Source organism: Bos grunniens, chromosome 27 (assembly GCF_055505025.1).
Source record: "Bos grunniens cultivar Pamir isolate PY7600 chromosome 27, Bosgru_T2T1.0, whole genome shotgun sequence".
Classification (NCBI taxonomy): Eukaryota; Metazoa; Chordata; class Mammalia; order Artiodactyla; family Bovidae; genus Bos; species Bos grunniens.
The window spans coordinates 43,714,911-43,732,726 of NC_141191.1; the positions used below are offsets into that span (position 1 = coordinate 43,714,911).

Consider the following 17,816-nt stretch of genomic DNA (forward strand, 5'->3'; position numbering starts at 1 on the left):
CCCGAGTAGCTCTGCTCACCTTTAACTTTTCTCAGAAGCGGTCATCCTGGGTCACTTTATGCAGACTTCTAATCGTCTCATGTCTAGGGTTCTAAAATGACACCTCACATGTGTCCAGATTGGATCACAAACAGTAAACAATTGGAGTACTGAGTTAAGCTAAACTTCATCTGGTGGAGATCTTGCTGAACAGAATAAAATGCATGATTTAACTTTGTTGAAATTTAGCATGAATTGAGTAGGTGGTGTAAATACGTTCAAATTGCTTCTTCCTTCTTTAGGAAGCTGCTAAACACTAGTAAAGCTTCCGCCGTGAACAAGTCAGTTACCATATAACTACTTGAAAAGTAAGCAGCAAGCCACTCAAGTCGTTTCAACCATCAAAGCAGTTAAGTATTGGTTTTAAATGTGAGGTACGTGGTCCAACAACAAACTAATGATTTAAAAGGTCCAGTAAACAGCAGTTACCTGGGGTACTTTTAAGATGGTGAAGCTCAGTGAATTTAAACTCAATTGGCTGTTAAGTGACTGGAAGGCAAGAACTACAGCATGTAAGATACAAAACTTATGTGATGGCAGCTCTGGCCGATTTATAATTACAATTTCTCATTACTTATTTTTGGTTAAACAACTATCACTCAGATGGTTAAATCATTCCCTGCCTTCTCTTATAGTTACTGAGTGTTGAACCTCTATTTTTTTTTCTTCCTCCCAAACACAGATAAGTACTTTTACAATTATTTAAAGCTCAGATGGTAAAGAATCCGCCTGTAATGTGGCAGACCTGGGTTCAACCCCTGGATTGGGAAGATCCCCTGGAGACTGGAAAGGCTACTCACTGCAGTATTATTCTTGCCTGGAGAATCCCATGGACAGAGCTGCCTGGTGGGGTACAGCCCATGGGTCACAGAGAATCAAACTGAGCGACTAAGCACAGCACACAGCATTTACAAGGAATATATGGGGGTGGGGGGCTTCCCTGGTGGTCCAGTGGTTAGGATTCCACGCTCCCCCATGCAGGGGGCACAGGTTCAAGTTCGGGAACTAAGATCCCTCATGCCACAGTGTGGCAGAGAAACCCACAAAAAACCATCCTGCAGTCTGCTCCTCTGCTGAACTCAGCTTGGCTCTGTTAGTGTGCAGCATGACTATGTTCTTTTTAAACATGTAGTGAATGGATATGAACCTCCACTCTGGACCCTACAGCTCCTCCCACTGTGGCTGTAGTTACTTCTCCACGAGAGCCACTTCTCATGTGGAGATACGAGGTTGGTGCAAATGTGATTCGGACTTGTCACCCCAACAAAACAATGAGCTCTTTGAAGGCAGTGACTATCTTAAAATCATTATATATATATATATATATATACACCTTTATATTCTCCCTAATCTAAAGAGGGGAGGGGACGTCCCAGGTGGCCCAGTGGCTGAGACTCTGCTCCCAATACAGCAGGGATCCGGGTTCGATCCCTGGTCGGGGAGCTAGCTCCCACATGGAACAACTACAGACCCAGAGCAAACAAATAAATATCAAAAAGGGAGATGCTGTCAGTAAGGGGACAAACTGACACGGTGCCTTGAGAAGGACAGATCACCTCAGGGTATTCCTGCCAAAGGTGCACAACCTGAATCATGTCACAAGGCAGCGTGAGAGACTCACATCAAGAGAACAGCTGCAAACACAGATCTAGGCGCTTCAGGAATGGCGCTGTCGGCAAAGACCACACACAGAGAAAAGGAGCTATCGATGGTTATCACACCAAGTGAAGTGACTCAGAGACAATCTAGTGTCACTAACATGAGGAATCTGAACATGACACAAACGAACGTACAGAACAGGAACAGACTCGCAGACTTAGAAAACAAACTACGGTCACCAAAGGGGAAAGGCGGGGAGGGACAGATTAAGTTTAGGGTGAACAGACACTCCTGCATGTAAAACAGGGAACCGACAAGGACCTACTCTCTAGCACAGGGATTGTATTCAACACCTTGTATTAGGTCAGTGCCAATGTCACTGTGGTTTTGGACCGTGAATTTTAAATCATTATAACTAGGCTCAAACACATCTTCATCAATCAAAATAGGAGCCAGTACAATCAACACATTTTTGCCAACAAAAAATAACTTTGTTTATTCCCCAGAGCATAAAAATCTGGGCTTCGGGATTCCGTGAACTCTTGGAAAGCATTTTCTGCCTCCTGCTGATTGTGAAAGAGATTTCCCTGCAAGAAGTTGTCGCGATGCTTGAAGTGATAGTCGGTTGGCGAGAGTTCAGGTGAATGTGGTGGATGAGGCAAGAATGTGGACCACTCTGTGCTACGCGCGGCGAGTGTTGGATGGAGAGAATCGGGCCCTCTCTGAGGACCAGTGCCGGCTGCAGGCATCGCCGTTTTTGGTGCATCTCACCGATTTGCTGAGCGTACTTCGCAGATGGAATGGTTTCACCAGGATTCAGAAAGCTGTAGTGGGTCAGGCCGGCAGTAGACCACCAAACAGTGACAAGGACCTTCTTTTGGTGCAAGTTTGGCTTTGGAAGTGCTTTGTAGCTTCTCAGTCCAACCACTGAGCTGGTCATCGCCAGTTGTGTAAAATCCACTTTTTGTTGCACGTCACTGTTGCACTGGATTGAGAAATTGAGTTTTTGTTTGCAGTCAGCTCATAAGGCACCCACTTACAGAGCCTTTTCACCTTTCCAGTTTGTTTCAAGTGCCAAATCACCATAGAAAGGTTCACTTTGAGTTCTTTGGAAATTTCTTGTGTAGCTGTAAGAGCATCAGCCTCGAAGATCTTCCCAGCTGGCTGTGGTCAGCCTCCGCTGGCCGCCCACTGTGCTCCTCGTCTTCAAGGCCCTCGTGTCCTTTGCAGGACTTCTTGATCCACCCCTGCGCTGTGTTAGCAGCTCCTGGGCCAAGTGTGTCACTGATGTTTCGAGTTGTCTCTCCTGCTCACAACTCATTTTGAGATCGAGTAAGAAAATTGATTTTATTTTTTGTCAAACATCATTTTGTTAGCAAGTAATAAGTCATTCACACACACAAAAAAAAGTAAATTGAGACATGCACATTAAAATGATGTATCACATAACCACATTTAAGAATGTGTTCCAACATCAAATGGCAAAGCGCAACACTGAAAAACCACAGTTACTTTTGCACCAACCTAATTCTACCACTGCATCTACAAACTGGAAAATGCTTTTAAAAAGATGTAGCAGAACTCTTATCTTTGGAAGAAAATGACTTAGATTATCTAACCTTTTCTAAGGCACCTCAGTAGTTATCCTGCAAGGCTGTTGGATAAATTAAGAGTAACATACCAAGCCCAGTTGGTGCTGGGTAAATGAAACCAACGTGTTCAGTCTGCATTACCTCTAGATTGTTTTAATAGTAAAAGATCTAGCAAGAAGAAAAACTACCAAAAAGGCAGAAGAAAGTAATGAATGCAGCAGTGCTGGTGGTTGTTGTAATATTGTTTATTAGCACAGTAACAAATGCAGACTTGAGTAGTCCACAACATAGAGCCAATCCACTGAGCAACCTACTCCACGCCTGACAGTTAACAGCTTAAGGTATTTTACTACAGGTTTTCAAAAGTCCTGATTCAAACCTCTCTCTCTTCACAATAAAGTAGATTGGCATATAAAATAAAATACATAACTACTCATTTTCTGTATTGGTATCCTATAGCCACGTGTCCATTTTATATATGAGATGACAGTCTCTAAAAGCCGTTAAATATCAATGTTCCCTTTCAAGGAGGGAAAACAAATTCCAATTTTTCAAAACAAAAAAGTGTGTAGTCTTGGAAGGACTTTACATAAATGGCCATGTGTAACCTGTACGAAATTAAGCTGTTTTAAATTTACAGTCTACAAGCAACTGAACCCAAATGTCTATTCTTCTCTGTACTGCATTTCAGCTAATATTGCAGAACTACTGACAGTTTTTAAAAGTTGCTATTACCAATTCTGTCTACTGTAGCAAGATACCTTAAGTTACAACAAAATCTTAGGAAATAAGACTGAATAATATCTGTTATAGAAATACCCTACTCTTTACCAATTCCCACCCTCCCCCACCCCTTCAAAACCATAAGCAGCTCTCTCTGTGACAGACAAGTAATGTGAAGACCTGTGAAAACCCAGTTTATGTAGCGTATCTCTTGGTCCACTGTCTGGCCATTCTGTCGTGCTCTGCTCTGTTGGTCATATACTGAGTGGCAATACTTCCCACCAAGGGGTCGGCTGGAAGAGAAGAATGCACATTACTTTGAGGGAAGGAAAAGGACATTTCAATCTTAGCCAGGAGGTCAGTGCCAGCCTGGGAGAATGTGGACAGGTGGCTGTCATCCAACCCCTCCTCCATTCTGGATGCCTTTCCTTCCAGACTTTCCTCTCCCCCCACCACAGGGTTTGCTCCTCCGTGTCAGGGTCCAGGAGGCTCATGGCCCTGACTACCGTCAACACCCAGCTCCGTTCACAGGACCACCTGCTCAACGGCACCACGGTCTTGACACTGAACACGGTGAGGCCCTCGAGGCTATTGCAACATCAAACTATTGACCTCTCCACTGTTTACCCAGAAAGGGCCAAAGCTGCCAGGTCGAAACCTGTACTTTCAGTTAAGCAGTGCTTCTCTGAAACCTAAACAGAATCTTTAGTAATTAAATTTGTATTTGGCTTATCTAGAAAAAAATTTAGTTAGAGGAAATGAAGGTTCAGAAAGCACCACAGTCTGGTCATCACTAAGTATACAGCAGGGAACCACTATCCAGTTAGGGGCAGCTGTGGGGTGGACCTGCAGGCAGAGGGCAGGTCAGACGCAAAAACACTCACAAGCGTGTCGTTTTAGAACTTCGTGGGAAATATGCAAAAGCAGAATAGAAATAAATAAAGGAGGGAATGACTAAAAATGTAAAAATCTAAGGCAATCTGATGTGAAGCCTGCAGATTAAAACACCTTGTTCCTAGAGCACATCAGCTGGGGAAGCGGCTGCGTTTTTCAACAACTGTTGACTAGATATTTCTTTGAAAAATAATTAAGTTTTTCTCCTTTGAAAGCTTGTACAAAAATAAAATCTGAACTTTAGAAAATCTTAGTTTAATGGAAAAAACCACTATTTCCCAGGTGAGGAGGAATAAAACAAGGTAAACGGCCATAAGCTTACCAGGATTACAGTCTGTGAGAAGTGAGCAGATAGAAAGGAGGACTTTAGAAATGGTTAGTGCTGGGCTCCAATTATCTTTCAAAATGTCCAAGCAAATAACTCCTTGACTGTTAATATTACAGTGATAGATTCTTGTCCGAAATGTAACCTAAAAAATAAGGTAGTGTTAAACGAAATTTAAACAGCACAATGAAACTTTTTACTAAAAAACCTTTTCAATGAAATGGCTCTAATTAAAACTTTTAAAGAAAGACATTGGTTTAAAAAAAAAAGTGAATAAAGTAACAATTTAACTTAAAAAGGCCTGTGTTAAGAGACGATTTAATAAAATTGAGATTAGAAAGTATTCACAGATACAATCTCATTTAAGAAGTAATCACCAACAAAAAGCAAGGTAACTTCAATTTTTCCTTTTTTTCCTCTTAAACTGAACTATAGTTGATCTACAAATTTTGTGTTAATCTCCGCTTTTCAGCACAGTGACTCAATTATACATACATACACACAGACACATAAAAACAGTCTTTTTTTTAAAAAATATTCTTTTCTATTATGGTTTACCCCTGGAGACTGGATATAGTTCCCTGTATGTTTCTTGAATTCATCTTCAGCAGTTTTAATGTACATATTTTCCTAACGTTTTAGAGTTTGAATAGCTAGTCGTTTGCTGACCTCTTGTGTTAGCTGGTAGAACTACATGGCCTCAAAGCAGACTTCAGCACCTTTATTCAAACACCGTAGTGGGAACATGAAGACAAACAGCTTAGCAAACACTAATCACACACCCAAAAGGCTGAAAAATGGATCAGCGGATGCGGTTTGTTTCTGCTCATTTCTGACCTTTACATCAGATCCTGCAGCTGTCTTGCAGGCCTACATCACAGAATTCACTTTAACAGTTTCCGGGGGTGGAGCCAGAAACGGGTAAGGACCACAGCAGCAGGCAAAGCAACATCAGCCACACGAGGGTTGTTTTGTCTGCTCTCTTAGTTCTCACTTGTGAAATACACTGGCTCTGCTTCGGACTCTGAAGAGGCCCTGAGCCTCCCAGGGGACAGTGACTGGCAGCCCCCACCCTGGAGGAGAGCCCGCGCCGGGGTCTGAAGGGCCCGAGGGAGTCCGAGGCTTGGTCGGTAGGAGCGTCTCCAGCTGCCTTGCTCTAAATATGGAGCACTTCAGGGATCTGCATGTCATCCGCGCCCTGGGGCCACGCTAACAGTCCCTGTACTCGTCCGTGTGTGGAGACCGTGACACTGTTTTTACTGGTTAGAAACTTTTCCTGATGAGTGGGAAATAGGAGATTACTTATGGGGAGATGTGCAGGATTTTAAGCCCCATGGAAACACACTTACTTAGAAATGGTCTTTGCCAGAAGAGGCAGTCAACCCAAAGATGTGTTTTATGTATGTTCAAATGTACTTAAGAGATTTGTCAGGATCTGCTTTTTATGGTTAAAACCCCCATTTTAAAAGCCGGATTCATCTTTCATAGGAATATCTGAACTTCAGCGTCAGTCGGGGGAGCCCCTTACCTTTGGAGGCTTGAAGGGGTACTCCGGTGTGAAGGTGATATCGAGGAAGAACACGCCGCCCTCGTACACGGAGCCCGGGGGCCCAAGGATGGTGGACCTCCACTCGTAGATGTTGTCGCCTTTGGGGCCAGCGCTGCGGACAACACACGGCGGTGAGAGGGCGCCGGCAGCCCGGCTCCGGCGGCGCAGCCCGTGAGGGCCCGTCGCTGCGCCCGCTCCGGTAACGTGGGCGCTCCCGGCCTCCCCGCTAACGTGGGCGCTCCGCAGAGCACAGGCCCCCGGCCTCCAGACCCGCGGGTGCGGGCCTCCAACACGTCTCCGTCCAGGAACACGGGGAGGGGCGCCGAAGCCTCCACACCGGCCCGGCTGGGAAGGAGCCAGAAACCCTCTCCTCCGTGCACCGCAGGAAACGCAAACCACACTTACGAGAAACACCTCTCAGCACACAGAGCTCTTCAGAGCCGCGTCACCTCTGGTGAAAGCGTCATTTCTGACCCTCTGAAGGGGGCTCTTCCCCCTTTCTCCATAATCTTAAACAGAAAGGAGTCCCACAGGTCGCAGTTCTCTGAACAGCGTCAACCATGCATGGGCGGCGGGGGACACGACGACCCGACAAGCATGCCGCAGCCGGGCAGCCGGGCGTGGGGGCGCACGGGCAGGCGGGTCCCGGGACGGCAGAGGCGGGTCGGCCCGGCGCGGCGCGTTCTTCCCAGAAGCCCCCACGGACCCGCGGGGTCGCCCCACAGGACAGTGACCCGTGTTTCAGAAGGACAGGCGCCTGGAGGCACCCACACCCCCGGGAAACGCGAAGACTGGACGGGCTGGTCCCGTCTCTCCTCCTCTTCCCCGCAGAAGGCGCGTGACAGCAACGAGTTCCGCATACAGGGCACCGCTGCCCTCACACAGGCCGCGGAGCCCACACCCGACGGGAGCCTGAGAGCCGCGCTCTCCGTGGGTGACGCCATCTGAGGAGGGTTCTGCATGTCGCAGCCGGACAGGAGTGTGCGCGTTAGTGGGAAAGAGAACCACGTCTGTCTGCAGCCCCACGGGCTGTCAGACGCCACCACCATTCCCGATCACTGTTCTGCTGCTCAGTGCCCAGTACAGAGAAAGCAGGCGAAATGCGATCCAGACGGCTGTTACCAATCACAGTTGGATTGAGGAGTTCCCTGGCGGTCTAGTGTTTAGGATTTGGTGCTTTTACTGCCACGGCCTGGGTTCCATTCCTGGTTGGAAAACTGAGATCCCAAAAAAGTAGATTTGCACATACCCCAGAGTTCTATAGACCCCTGCTACTCAAAACGTGGTCCCTGAACAAAAGCAACATCAGCATCCCCCAAGTGTCTGTTAGAAAAGCAGACTCTGAGGCCCCAGACCTACGGCAACAGAATCTGCATCTTAACACAGTCCCCGAACGATGCCTGAGCACATCAGAGTCTGAGAAGGCAGCCTTGGAGAACACAAATGGCAACAAACATCAGCTCCACTTTCCCATCTTCTAACAGACTCAGATGACCTGCTGTGTTCTCTAGGTCTCTCCTTCTCCATCTGTACTTCTTTGCAGTAAAAAAACAAGTATCAACCCTGGTGATGCTTAGCTCTGTTCAGTCTGTAAGATCAATAACCAAACACAGAACTGAGAAGTGCTTACAGGAAGAGATCTGCCATCAAATCTATGTTCCCTACAAACATATGACTCAAAGTCCATTCTTAATTTACTCTCCTTATGCTAAGAAATTCAAGATGAATATGAGAAAATAGCAGGAATCTTTTCTTAGTTGACCAGAGGGACTCCTCATCCCCCACAATCACTCCCAATAGACATCGCTCCAGAGAATGAAAGCAACCTTCTTGGTGACAGCTACTGAACACATCCAGAGGAATTTTATAAAAACAGACCCCAAAACCATGCTGTTCTGGCGCCCCTTCAGAAAACAGTAACCGTCTAGACACAGGGCACCCGGCCGATCTCCTCACGGGCTCACACGGCGGGGCTGCCTGGGGTGCCCTTCAGCACCGTCCCTCGGGAAGAACTTTCAGACCAAGGACCCACCTAAAGGACTGCCCAGGAAAGCTGGGGTCCATGCAGGAGCTCACATCTGTGTACCCAGGCAGTCACTCTGGAACGGTAAGTCCAAGCAGGGGACACACTGTCCTGCACAGGAAGGGGAACTCACTCAGACAAACTCAAGTGGAAACCACCACGGTCCACGCCCACCAAGGGAGGGGCCTTCCCACAAAGCCCAAGGCTGGCTGCACCCACACTGAGGACAGCGACCCCCCGTCTCCCGCAGGAGAGCAGCCAGCCTGTCAAAGGCACTCGTGACACACTCTCCACGGAGCACGGGCTCATCTGGGCCTGCAGAGCTGGAGAGCTCATTTTTGAAACATGTTTCCAATCAGAAAAGCCTTGTCTGTGGATTAAACTGCTACAAGCTACGTGGGTGCACAACCTCTCTCACATCAGACTAAGTCTCTACAGAGTAATTTCCTACATACAGTACAGGTTTGTAGGCCTGATAGCAATTAACACCGAATTAGCTGGTCAAAATATATACCACTGTTCAGGATTATATGACAGTGTTTCCAAGTTAGGTGAAATAACAAAACCCCACAAAAGCTCAATCTTGCCCAACTGGCCATCAGCTGTAGTTTTATCTTACATGCTACTGCTTTAGGAAAAAGCAACATCCAGTCCTTCCGGAAATTCACATTCCAATATTGAAAAAACGTAGACACCGAATAAGGACACAACTTTTTAAAGAAAACTATTTTAAGACAATTTGAAAGAGACTCCAGCAGGGACACTGAAAGAACTGCAGGCCTCAGAAATCAAGGCCCTCAGAGGTCCCTTCCTCTCAATGAGGGGCAGCTGAGTTTTTAGAGCTTTTGGTTAACTGAGCCCAGAATCGGGCTTTAACCTCTGAACTACCGGGTAAAGAGTGAGGGCAGGCAGCGAGCATGTGAAATGACGAATTAGCCCCAAATGAAGGGCCTAAAAAAAATCAGATTGCGGAGGACAGGGGGGACAACACATTGGAAGGATCACGGAGAATTAGACAATCAGCACGCCCAGACTCTCAGAGGCCGTGTTCCTATACAGTGTCAAACAGGTAGCTATTCAGGATTAAGGTGGACCAGACAATAGCTCTTTTCTGCAGGAACCAGACAAGCCTGACTTAGAACAATTCTAATTTATTTTTCCCAGAGAAATTGAGAGAAATGGTCTGAGCAGGTCAGGCTCTCAGGCCGTTACCCCTCTATTTCCACTGAAGCAGCCAGAGCCAGGGTATCAGCCTTGGAGCCCTGAGTTTTCAGGTGCGGTGTTCACATCAGCATCTATAAAACTGCTATTCGAGTGAGGACTCCTGACCCCTGAACAACACGAGTTTCAACTGCGGGGGTCCACTTATGCACAGATTTTTTTCAATAGATACATTGGGAAATTTTGGGAGGATCTCTAACAATCTGAAAAAACTCACAGCCTAATTGCAGAGCCTAGAAATATCAAAAAAATTAAGAAACAGGTATGTCATGAAGGCATAAAACAAATGTAGGTACACATACAACGGGCTTCCCGGGTGGCGCTAGTGGTGAGAGCCCGCGCCACCACCAACGCTGGAAGACATAAGGGACGTGGGTGCAATCCCTGGGTCAGGAAGATCCCCTGGAGGAGGAAACGGCAACCCACTCTGGTGTTCTTGCCTGGAGAATCCCGTGGCCAGAGGGGCCTGGCGGGCTACAGTCCAGAGGGTCGCGAAGAGTCGGACTCGACTGAGCCACCTGTATGTATGTATGTATGTATGTATGTATGACTGAGCATACATACAACATACAAAATATATGTTAATCGATGGTTGTTATTGGTAAGGCTTCCGGTCAACAGTAGGCTGTTAGAAGTTTTGGAAAGAGTCCAAAGTTGTACTTGGGACCCCCAATCCCCGCACTGTTCAGGGACTACTGTAAGTAGAAACCAGCGATTAGTCGGGCTCTCCCTGGGGCAGCGGAGCACAGCCCGCTTGTCCACAGAGACGATAGCCGCCCTGCAGGTCAGTGAGAGGCAGCCAGTGGAGACAGAGCCTCCTGTTTAGACTTCGGTGGGTGGGGGTAAGGCACACCTGTTAATACGTGCACCCTCCAGACATTCAGTGCTAACCCTCAACAGCAACAGGGCCACAAGGAGAAGCTACTTACTTACAGGACACCAACATCTTCAAAAAGGAACTTCCCGGGCTCTACTCGGTTCCAAGACAAGACTCTAGAACATACCTCTGGCTCCAGAGCCCTCACTGAGGTTTCCCCCCACTCACACTGGCCGTCTGTGCCGCCTCCACACTGCGGGCGGGCGAGCAGGGAGCCGTGGGCAGGGGCGCGAGGCCCAGCCTTGCCTTCCCGAGTCAAAGAAGACCTGCCTCAACTGTCTCGCAGCAGCGGACTTTCTGGGTCACTTATTATGTGGTGTGAATTCTACAATTATTTTAATTGCATTGTTTAATAAAGCTTTTACTTAATAATTAAAAATTTTCACTGCCCTTGAAAGTACTCCAGTTTGGCTCATTTGTGGCTAATCCACACAGAGGGGATCTGAGACCGCATGCCCGCACCAGGCTGGGGCTGGCCGGCCAGGCTACTGATTCCTCTCCTCCCGCACCCCTCCTGGGCTCTGAGCAAACGCCCCATGCAGCTGCTGCACGTCCTCGGTCCAGCCCCTACCGCTTTCCTCAGCACAGACCCAGGGGGATTTGGAGGACAAACGCGCCTTGAGCTCGAGCTGGCTCTGACACCATCAGGGAAGAAAGCAGACGAGCAGTATCCCGAGTCCCTGCGGCAGCCCACAGGTCAGAGCTACCCACAGCCCTGAACCACCGTCTGCCTCTTCCCCTCTGCAGCTCTCGCATCTGCACCGTGGAGCTTTCCCGACAGGATGATCTGAGGACAGTCAGTGCAGAAGCAGAGAGAATAGTACAGCTGCTGCCTTAAGTCTGACACTGAAGGAATCTGCAAATACGTAAAACAGTGACCCTCATCTGGGTTTTTGGATTTGGAAAATCAGACTTGCACGTTAACATGTCCTGGGTTATTTCTAAATGAGCTTTTTTTTTTTTTTAATGTTTCAGCTCTAATCTTGAATGCAATAAAAATCCGTAATTATTAACCACATGAACAAAAGCTCTTGCTTATAATAATTTTTAAAGGTATAACGGGGTCCTGAAACTTCTTTAAAAACTTGAGAACTGCTGGGGAAATTATTTTAAAATCATATTAACACAACTGGCTAACCATTAAAACAAGTGTTTGATCTTTAATTTCATCAGGTATTTAAAACAAACAAAACCTTAGAAGTTTGAACAGGAACTGGAAGAAAATATGCGTGAGGGTTTTCTACCTGAGGGTGGGGACATGTCATGCCAAGCCCTGCACAGAGGCCGCCAGCGCCTCCGGGCAGCCCTCAAACCTCGTCTGGGTCAGCTCCCAGCACTGGGTGGTGCCTGAGAGAGGTTCCTCGTGACTGTCACAGGCAGGAGGTGCGGCAGACGCTCCCTGCAGCGAGCTCACCGCACAATCCACAGACCCCCGACACTCCTCCCCCAGGCGTCTGGTTCCCACCCCTCTGGAAGTGGACCGGGGGCAGCCTGCGGGACTCCCCAAGCTAGGGCCTTTTTAGAGGAGAGGGTCCTGCCTTCCCCCACTGCCACCTGACTGCGGCAGAGACCCTACGGCAGGTGTGGGGGGACCCTGTGCAGAGACCGCATGGCAGGTGCGGGGGGACCCTGGGCAGAGACTGCACAGCAGGTGCGGGGGGACCCTGGGCAGAGACCACACAGCAGGCGCAGGACGGGGTAGGGGGAACCCTGTGTAGAGACCGTATGGCTGGCGTGGGGTGGGGGGGACCCTGTATAGAGACCGCACGGCAGGTGTGGGGTGGGGAGACCCTGTGCAGAGACCGCACAGCAGGTGCAGGGGGACCCTGGGCAGAGACCACACAGCAGGCACGGTGGGGGGGACCCTGTGCAGAGACCGTATGGCTGGAGCGGGGTGGTGGTGGGGGAACCCTGTGTAGAGACCGCATGGCTGGTGCGGGGGGCCCGGGCAGCCCCGGCATCCCGCTTGGCCCTTGGTCCCTGACGGGTGGTGACAGGGAGCCTCAGACTCCAGCCCCAGACACACTGCGTGGTGAAGGTGGTTTTGCACCCTTTAGGATGTTCCTGTCAGGCAGGGATAAACTGCAGAAACACCCTCCAACAGCCGCCTCACCACCAGCTGACGGCTGGATGGGTCGTGTCCCCGGCGCGTCCCGAGACTCTCGCCTGGTGGGCTCTGGCCAGGAGGCATCCTTCGTGGACAGCCCTTCCTTCCCAGACTGACTCCCGCCTCTCCCTCCGTTCCTAACGCTACAGAAACGGCTTGCGTTCCAATTCTCAAGGGCCTCCTTCTCGGGGAACCAAAGCTGAGACACCAACGAAGTTACACAGGGAAAGACAACAGATGTGATGACGGCAAAACTGAAGACCCTTCAGAGAAAGAAGTCATGAATAGTTTATCAAGGGTGGGTGCAGAGACCTCCGGTACAAGACAGGGTTAGTACCTCGACTTCAGAAAAACGTTCAAAGTACACAGGCACTAAAAGAAACCCGTGAGGCCAATAAGCAGATTTCCAATCTTATTCAGACTCAAGGAAATGCAAATTCAACACGAGGCACATCTCAGCCTGTAAGGACTGGCAAAGATTCAAATGACTGACTGGCTCCGTGTTAACTGCAGGAGGAACAGGCGCTCTCCTCCACTGCTGTGGACAGCGAGTTGGTAGTCTGTGATCAGATGCAACTTATTCAAATATAAATCCAGGATACCCTTTGACACAGAAATTCTGCTTCTCAGAAATTAACCTAAGGGAATGAATGGACATGTGCGCATGGCTATAGTATTAGGATATTTATAAGGACCTTATGTATCATAGAAAAATATTTGTAATGAACTAAATTACCACTAGGAGAGAGGTTAGAGAGACCACGGTACAACCGTATAAAGGCAGACTCCACAGCTCTTAAACGAGATGAAGCACGCATCCTGCTTAAGACGAAAGACACCCACAGCGTAGTGTTAACTGAAAAAGCAGGTGTGTAATGGTATGTAAAGCAATCTCATTTTTGTAAGACGTACCATACAAACAAACTGTAACAGTGGTTATACCTGAAGAATGAGGCAGGGGATTTACCTTCTCCTTCAAACAGATCTAAATTACTGGGATTTAAAAAACAATCATGTTTAACTTTCACAATAACGTGTGTTTCCATTTTAGAAAGAGTAGACAACACGGAATCGAACCCACCGCTAAGAGAGAAAAGTATCAGAGAAGGTGAGTCATGTGGAGGTCCTGGGTAAACAGGATTTCTGAGCAGAAAACCAGCGTTTTAAGGGTTTCAGGGGTGGGGGTACTCAACCCGGGCTACGGAAGCCCAGTTTTCATAGACTGTGGTTTAGAACAGAGTCACCAAGGGGAGGAGAGGAGATTTTGACAAGTTCATTCCTGTGCCAAAACCTAAATACGTTTTCCTTGGGGACCTCCTGACTCGCTGCATCTTTGGGTGACGACGTGAAACGGTCTTTCACAGGAAGTGACTGTGGCCGCTGCCACCTCTGGCCCTGTGACGAGGCCTCCTGACTCTCAACACGGAGCCTGGGGAAGCCTGGGACTCTCCCCCCTCAGCCTGGGGCTCCTTCCCGCTCCCTTCCCCACCCTGCCCCACACGTGGAGTGGAGAGAAGGCTCAGTGCCATGCCAACCCAGGAGGCTCCAAGAGCAGGAAGCGAATCCTTTTCAAATCAAGGCAGGGGACCTGACAGGCCACTCAGCAGACACGTGAAAAACGTCAACCGCCAGCTGAGACGACCTGCTCACATCACCGAACACCCATCTACTCAATTCAGCTGAAGAGTCAAAACGTGGAAGACTTGAAGCGGGTGAATTTAATTTTATGTAATGTTATGCCTCAATAAATTAGATAAAAATTTCTCCAAGTACAATAAGCAAAATAAAGTTTGAATTCAATTCTCCAGGATTTATTAGGTATCAGTTTGTTCTGACCTAACATATGCACATTTAAAATATCGTTCTAAGAACCAACCGACAATACCCAACATTTGCAGAGCAGCGTATCATTTCATAAACTTTGAATTCTCTGATCTTCACCCAAATCTTTTGGATCAGGAAAAGTCACATTATCCCCATTTTAAAGATGGGGAAACAGATTCCAGAGGTGAAGTAATGTGCCTGAATGACGAAGTCCTAAAGGGGAAAGTTCCGGCTCTGGAAAAGGCAGCTAGGCTTTCCTGCTAACACGTTTCCTGCTGTGTGTTTTCTTTCCGCTATAATCACGGAGCTTCTGATAAAACTGCCTCCGGACTCACACCACTTTCATCTAATCACACCAGCCTGCCTCTGCTACCTGCTGCTGCTAAGTTGCTTCAGTCGTGTCCGACTCTGGGTGACCCCATAGATGGCAGCCCACCAGGCTCCCCCGTCCCTGGGATTCTCCAGGCAAGAACACTGGAGTGGGTTGCCATTTCCTTCTCCAGTGCATGAGAGAGAAGAGTGAAAGTGAAGCCGCTCAGTCGCGTCTGACTCTTGGCGACCCCATGGACTGCAGCCTTCCAGGCTCCTCCATCCATGGGATTTTCCAGGCAAGAGTGCTGGAGTGGGGTGCCATTGCCTTCTTCTGCTACCTAATTATCTCATTTCTCTTCCACGTTGGGATGGACGCTGGAACTAAACAGGAACAAGAAAATCTTGTCATCTGCTAAGAAGTGTTATTAAAATTTCTTAAAAAACGGATCCACTTTATTTGCAGAAATTAATTAACTGAAAATACATACACCCTACACAGTACATACTTAGTGAGGAGGACAGGGGGTTTTTATAACAATGTGACAACTCCAAAAATGGTAAGAATCCTCAGTTTAATGAAAACCGAAGATGGTTTTGAGAAACGAGCATCAGTTCAACCGACTTAACAGTCTAAATGTTATGTTTCTCAACTGCAAAGAGAAAAAAAGGAACACAATTCTTCAGGTGGAAATAGAAAAAAAAAACCCAAAACTAAAAAGCAGGTGTGTTAGCACACGACACCTATTTTTGCAGCTGAGAAGTGAGTTGGGTCCCAGGAGCTCAGATCCACTCCGGCTTCCGGCGGCTGGGGGGCTGGCAAGCGCTGAACCGACCTGCGATGAAACGCGGGGCAGCCCCGCCTGGGGTGCCCTGCACAGCGCTCTGTGAAGCCGGGCATCTGAGGCCTTTTCTTCCCTCCCTCTCCATCGCCACTCAGAGCCACCAGGAAATCACAGGTCAGGAGGTGAACGGAGCTATTTACTGCGCTGGGGAATCTCCGGCTTCCTTCTCAGTCCCAGCTGGTGAGGGGTGAACAGGGGAAGGCCGCTGATGTCTGCCAAGGGCTGAGAGACTGAACAGACAGGGCTGGGGGAGCCCCCGGCTCCTTTCTCACTGCCAAACCTCATCGCCAGATCCGTCCTGCTACCTACACACGCCCTCCTGGCTGAGCAGAGGCAAGCTTCCTCGGGCTCAGGCGCTGCAGCAGCTGCTGAGGTGGCCCAGGTGTGGCGTCCACACGTGACGCTTCACAGCTGCCCGAGACACACGCGGCCAGTGCTGCGGCAGTGACAGATACCCAGGGCTCTGCCCCGGGGCCACTGGCCAGCCACCATTCTGGCTCCCAAATCACCACAAGCAGCGCACACACATGTACCTCAGGCTAACATCAGTCGCCTCCGAAAAGGACTCTAATCGTTCAACACTGAAGCGCATTCTCCCCGAAAAGAAAAGGGTCCTAACAGAAATGTCGGCTGGTGACTTCCAACTGTACATGGGATAAACTTTCAGAGAACTAACTACTGAAGGACATGCCTATTCAGGATTAAGTTTTAGAGAAAAGATCAAAAGGCAAGAGAAGTTCTGATGACGAGCAAAGGAGACACCTGTGGCAAGCCCAAGGCTCAGAGCAGGATGCAGCTGAGAGCCCAGTATGCAGCTGGAAAGGAAGGCTAAAGAAGAGACAGACGCAAAAAATGAAGGACACATTTTCAATTTCTCACTTTTAAGGAAAAAGAGAAAACCCAAACCTAACGTGAATCCTGGACCAGAGGAGGGAAACAACCGTCTTGGAGCACGTGCGTGAGATGGCAGTGTGAACACGTGCGCCAGAGGCTCCTCCTCCTCCAGGCGCCACCTGCACAAGAGCAAGGGGATGCTCCGAAACGGCCGAACCTACAAAGATGGGACACAGGACAAGAGACGACACCAAGGGGGAGCCGGCAGGCGAGCAGACAGTGGTCAAGGACGTGCCGTCCAGGACTGATCCCTACACGGCCATCACAAGAGGGTTCACACCACGCCCAGCGACCCCAGAGAGGCGGGCGGTCAGACCACGTCCACTCCCTGAAGACCCGGAGCCTACGCCTGGGGCAGTGCCAAGCCAGGCCGAAGGGCTGGCTCAGAGTGCGCCCAAGGGACCCGCGTCCCAGGGCTGTCTGTGAGGCTGCTGCTGAGCCGGGCAGTGCCGTCCCCGCCCGGACAGTCACCCCACAGGGTCAGGCCATGTGTGCCCAGCGCACGAGACCGAGGCTCAGCCAACCCGGGGGGGCAGGAGCCCAGCTCTCCCCCTGCCTCTGAGTCAGAAGAGAACCGGGCCTGGACCGCGGCCTCCAGAGCCCAGCAGCCCCCTCACCGCAGGACAAGCGCGTGCTCTTCCAGGCTGCTGACGCTGTGGTCACTGTCACACTGGACAGAAAGCCCACTGGCTGGGGGTTCGCATTCTGAAGAGGTTAAAACTGAGGGTGCTCTGAAGCAGGGGCCTAGCCTAGCCGAGGGCGTCTGCACACCCTGGGCGCCCCTGAGTCCCCAGCCCTCCTCCCTGGCACCAGAGGAGCACTGATGGCCCAGGAAGACCCTGATCACTGATCCCAGGGCTTGCCTGAGGAACTGTGACCGAGGGGCAGGCTCCTCCAACACTGCCAACAAAAAGCAAGACAGACGGGAAGGGGGAGAACCAGAGAACACAGAGATCACAAAAAAGCCCAGAGTAAACTCACCATCAACATCCAGA

At 49.3% G+C, this 17,816-nt stretch overlaps 1 protein-coding gene across 6 annotated transcripts in view; it reads right to left on the reverse strand.

Moving 5' to 3' along the window:
• Window positions 1–3,454: 3,454 nt before the first annotated feature.
• UBE2E1 (ubiquitin conjugating enzyme E2 E1) overlaps window positions 3,455–17,816 on the reverse strand; it is a 63,240-nt gene continuing 48,878 nt past the window's right edge. For 5 of the 6 annotated variants that reach the window (XM_086380870.1, XM_086380868.1, XM_086380874.1 and 2 more), the window contains 3 exons: window positions 6,701–6,833; window positions 5,170–5,317; window positions 3,455–4,246 (listed from right to left, as the gene is read on the reverse strand). In XM_086380870.1, the coding sequence (XP_086236996.1) occupies window positions 4,149–4,246; window positions 5,170–5,317; window positions 6,701–6,833 (379 nt within the window). In that variant the 3' untranslated portion in view covers window positions 3,455–4,148. Of the gene's footprint in view, window positions 4,247–5,169; window positions 5,318–6,700; window positions 6,834–10,102; window positions 10,484–17,816 lie in introns of those variants that run through there. The other variant, XM_086380873.1, reaches the window with a different exon arrangement.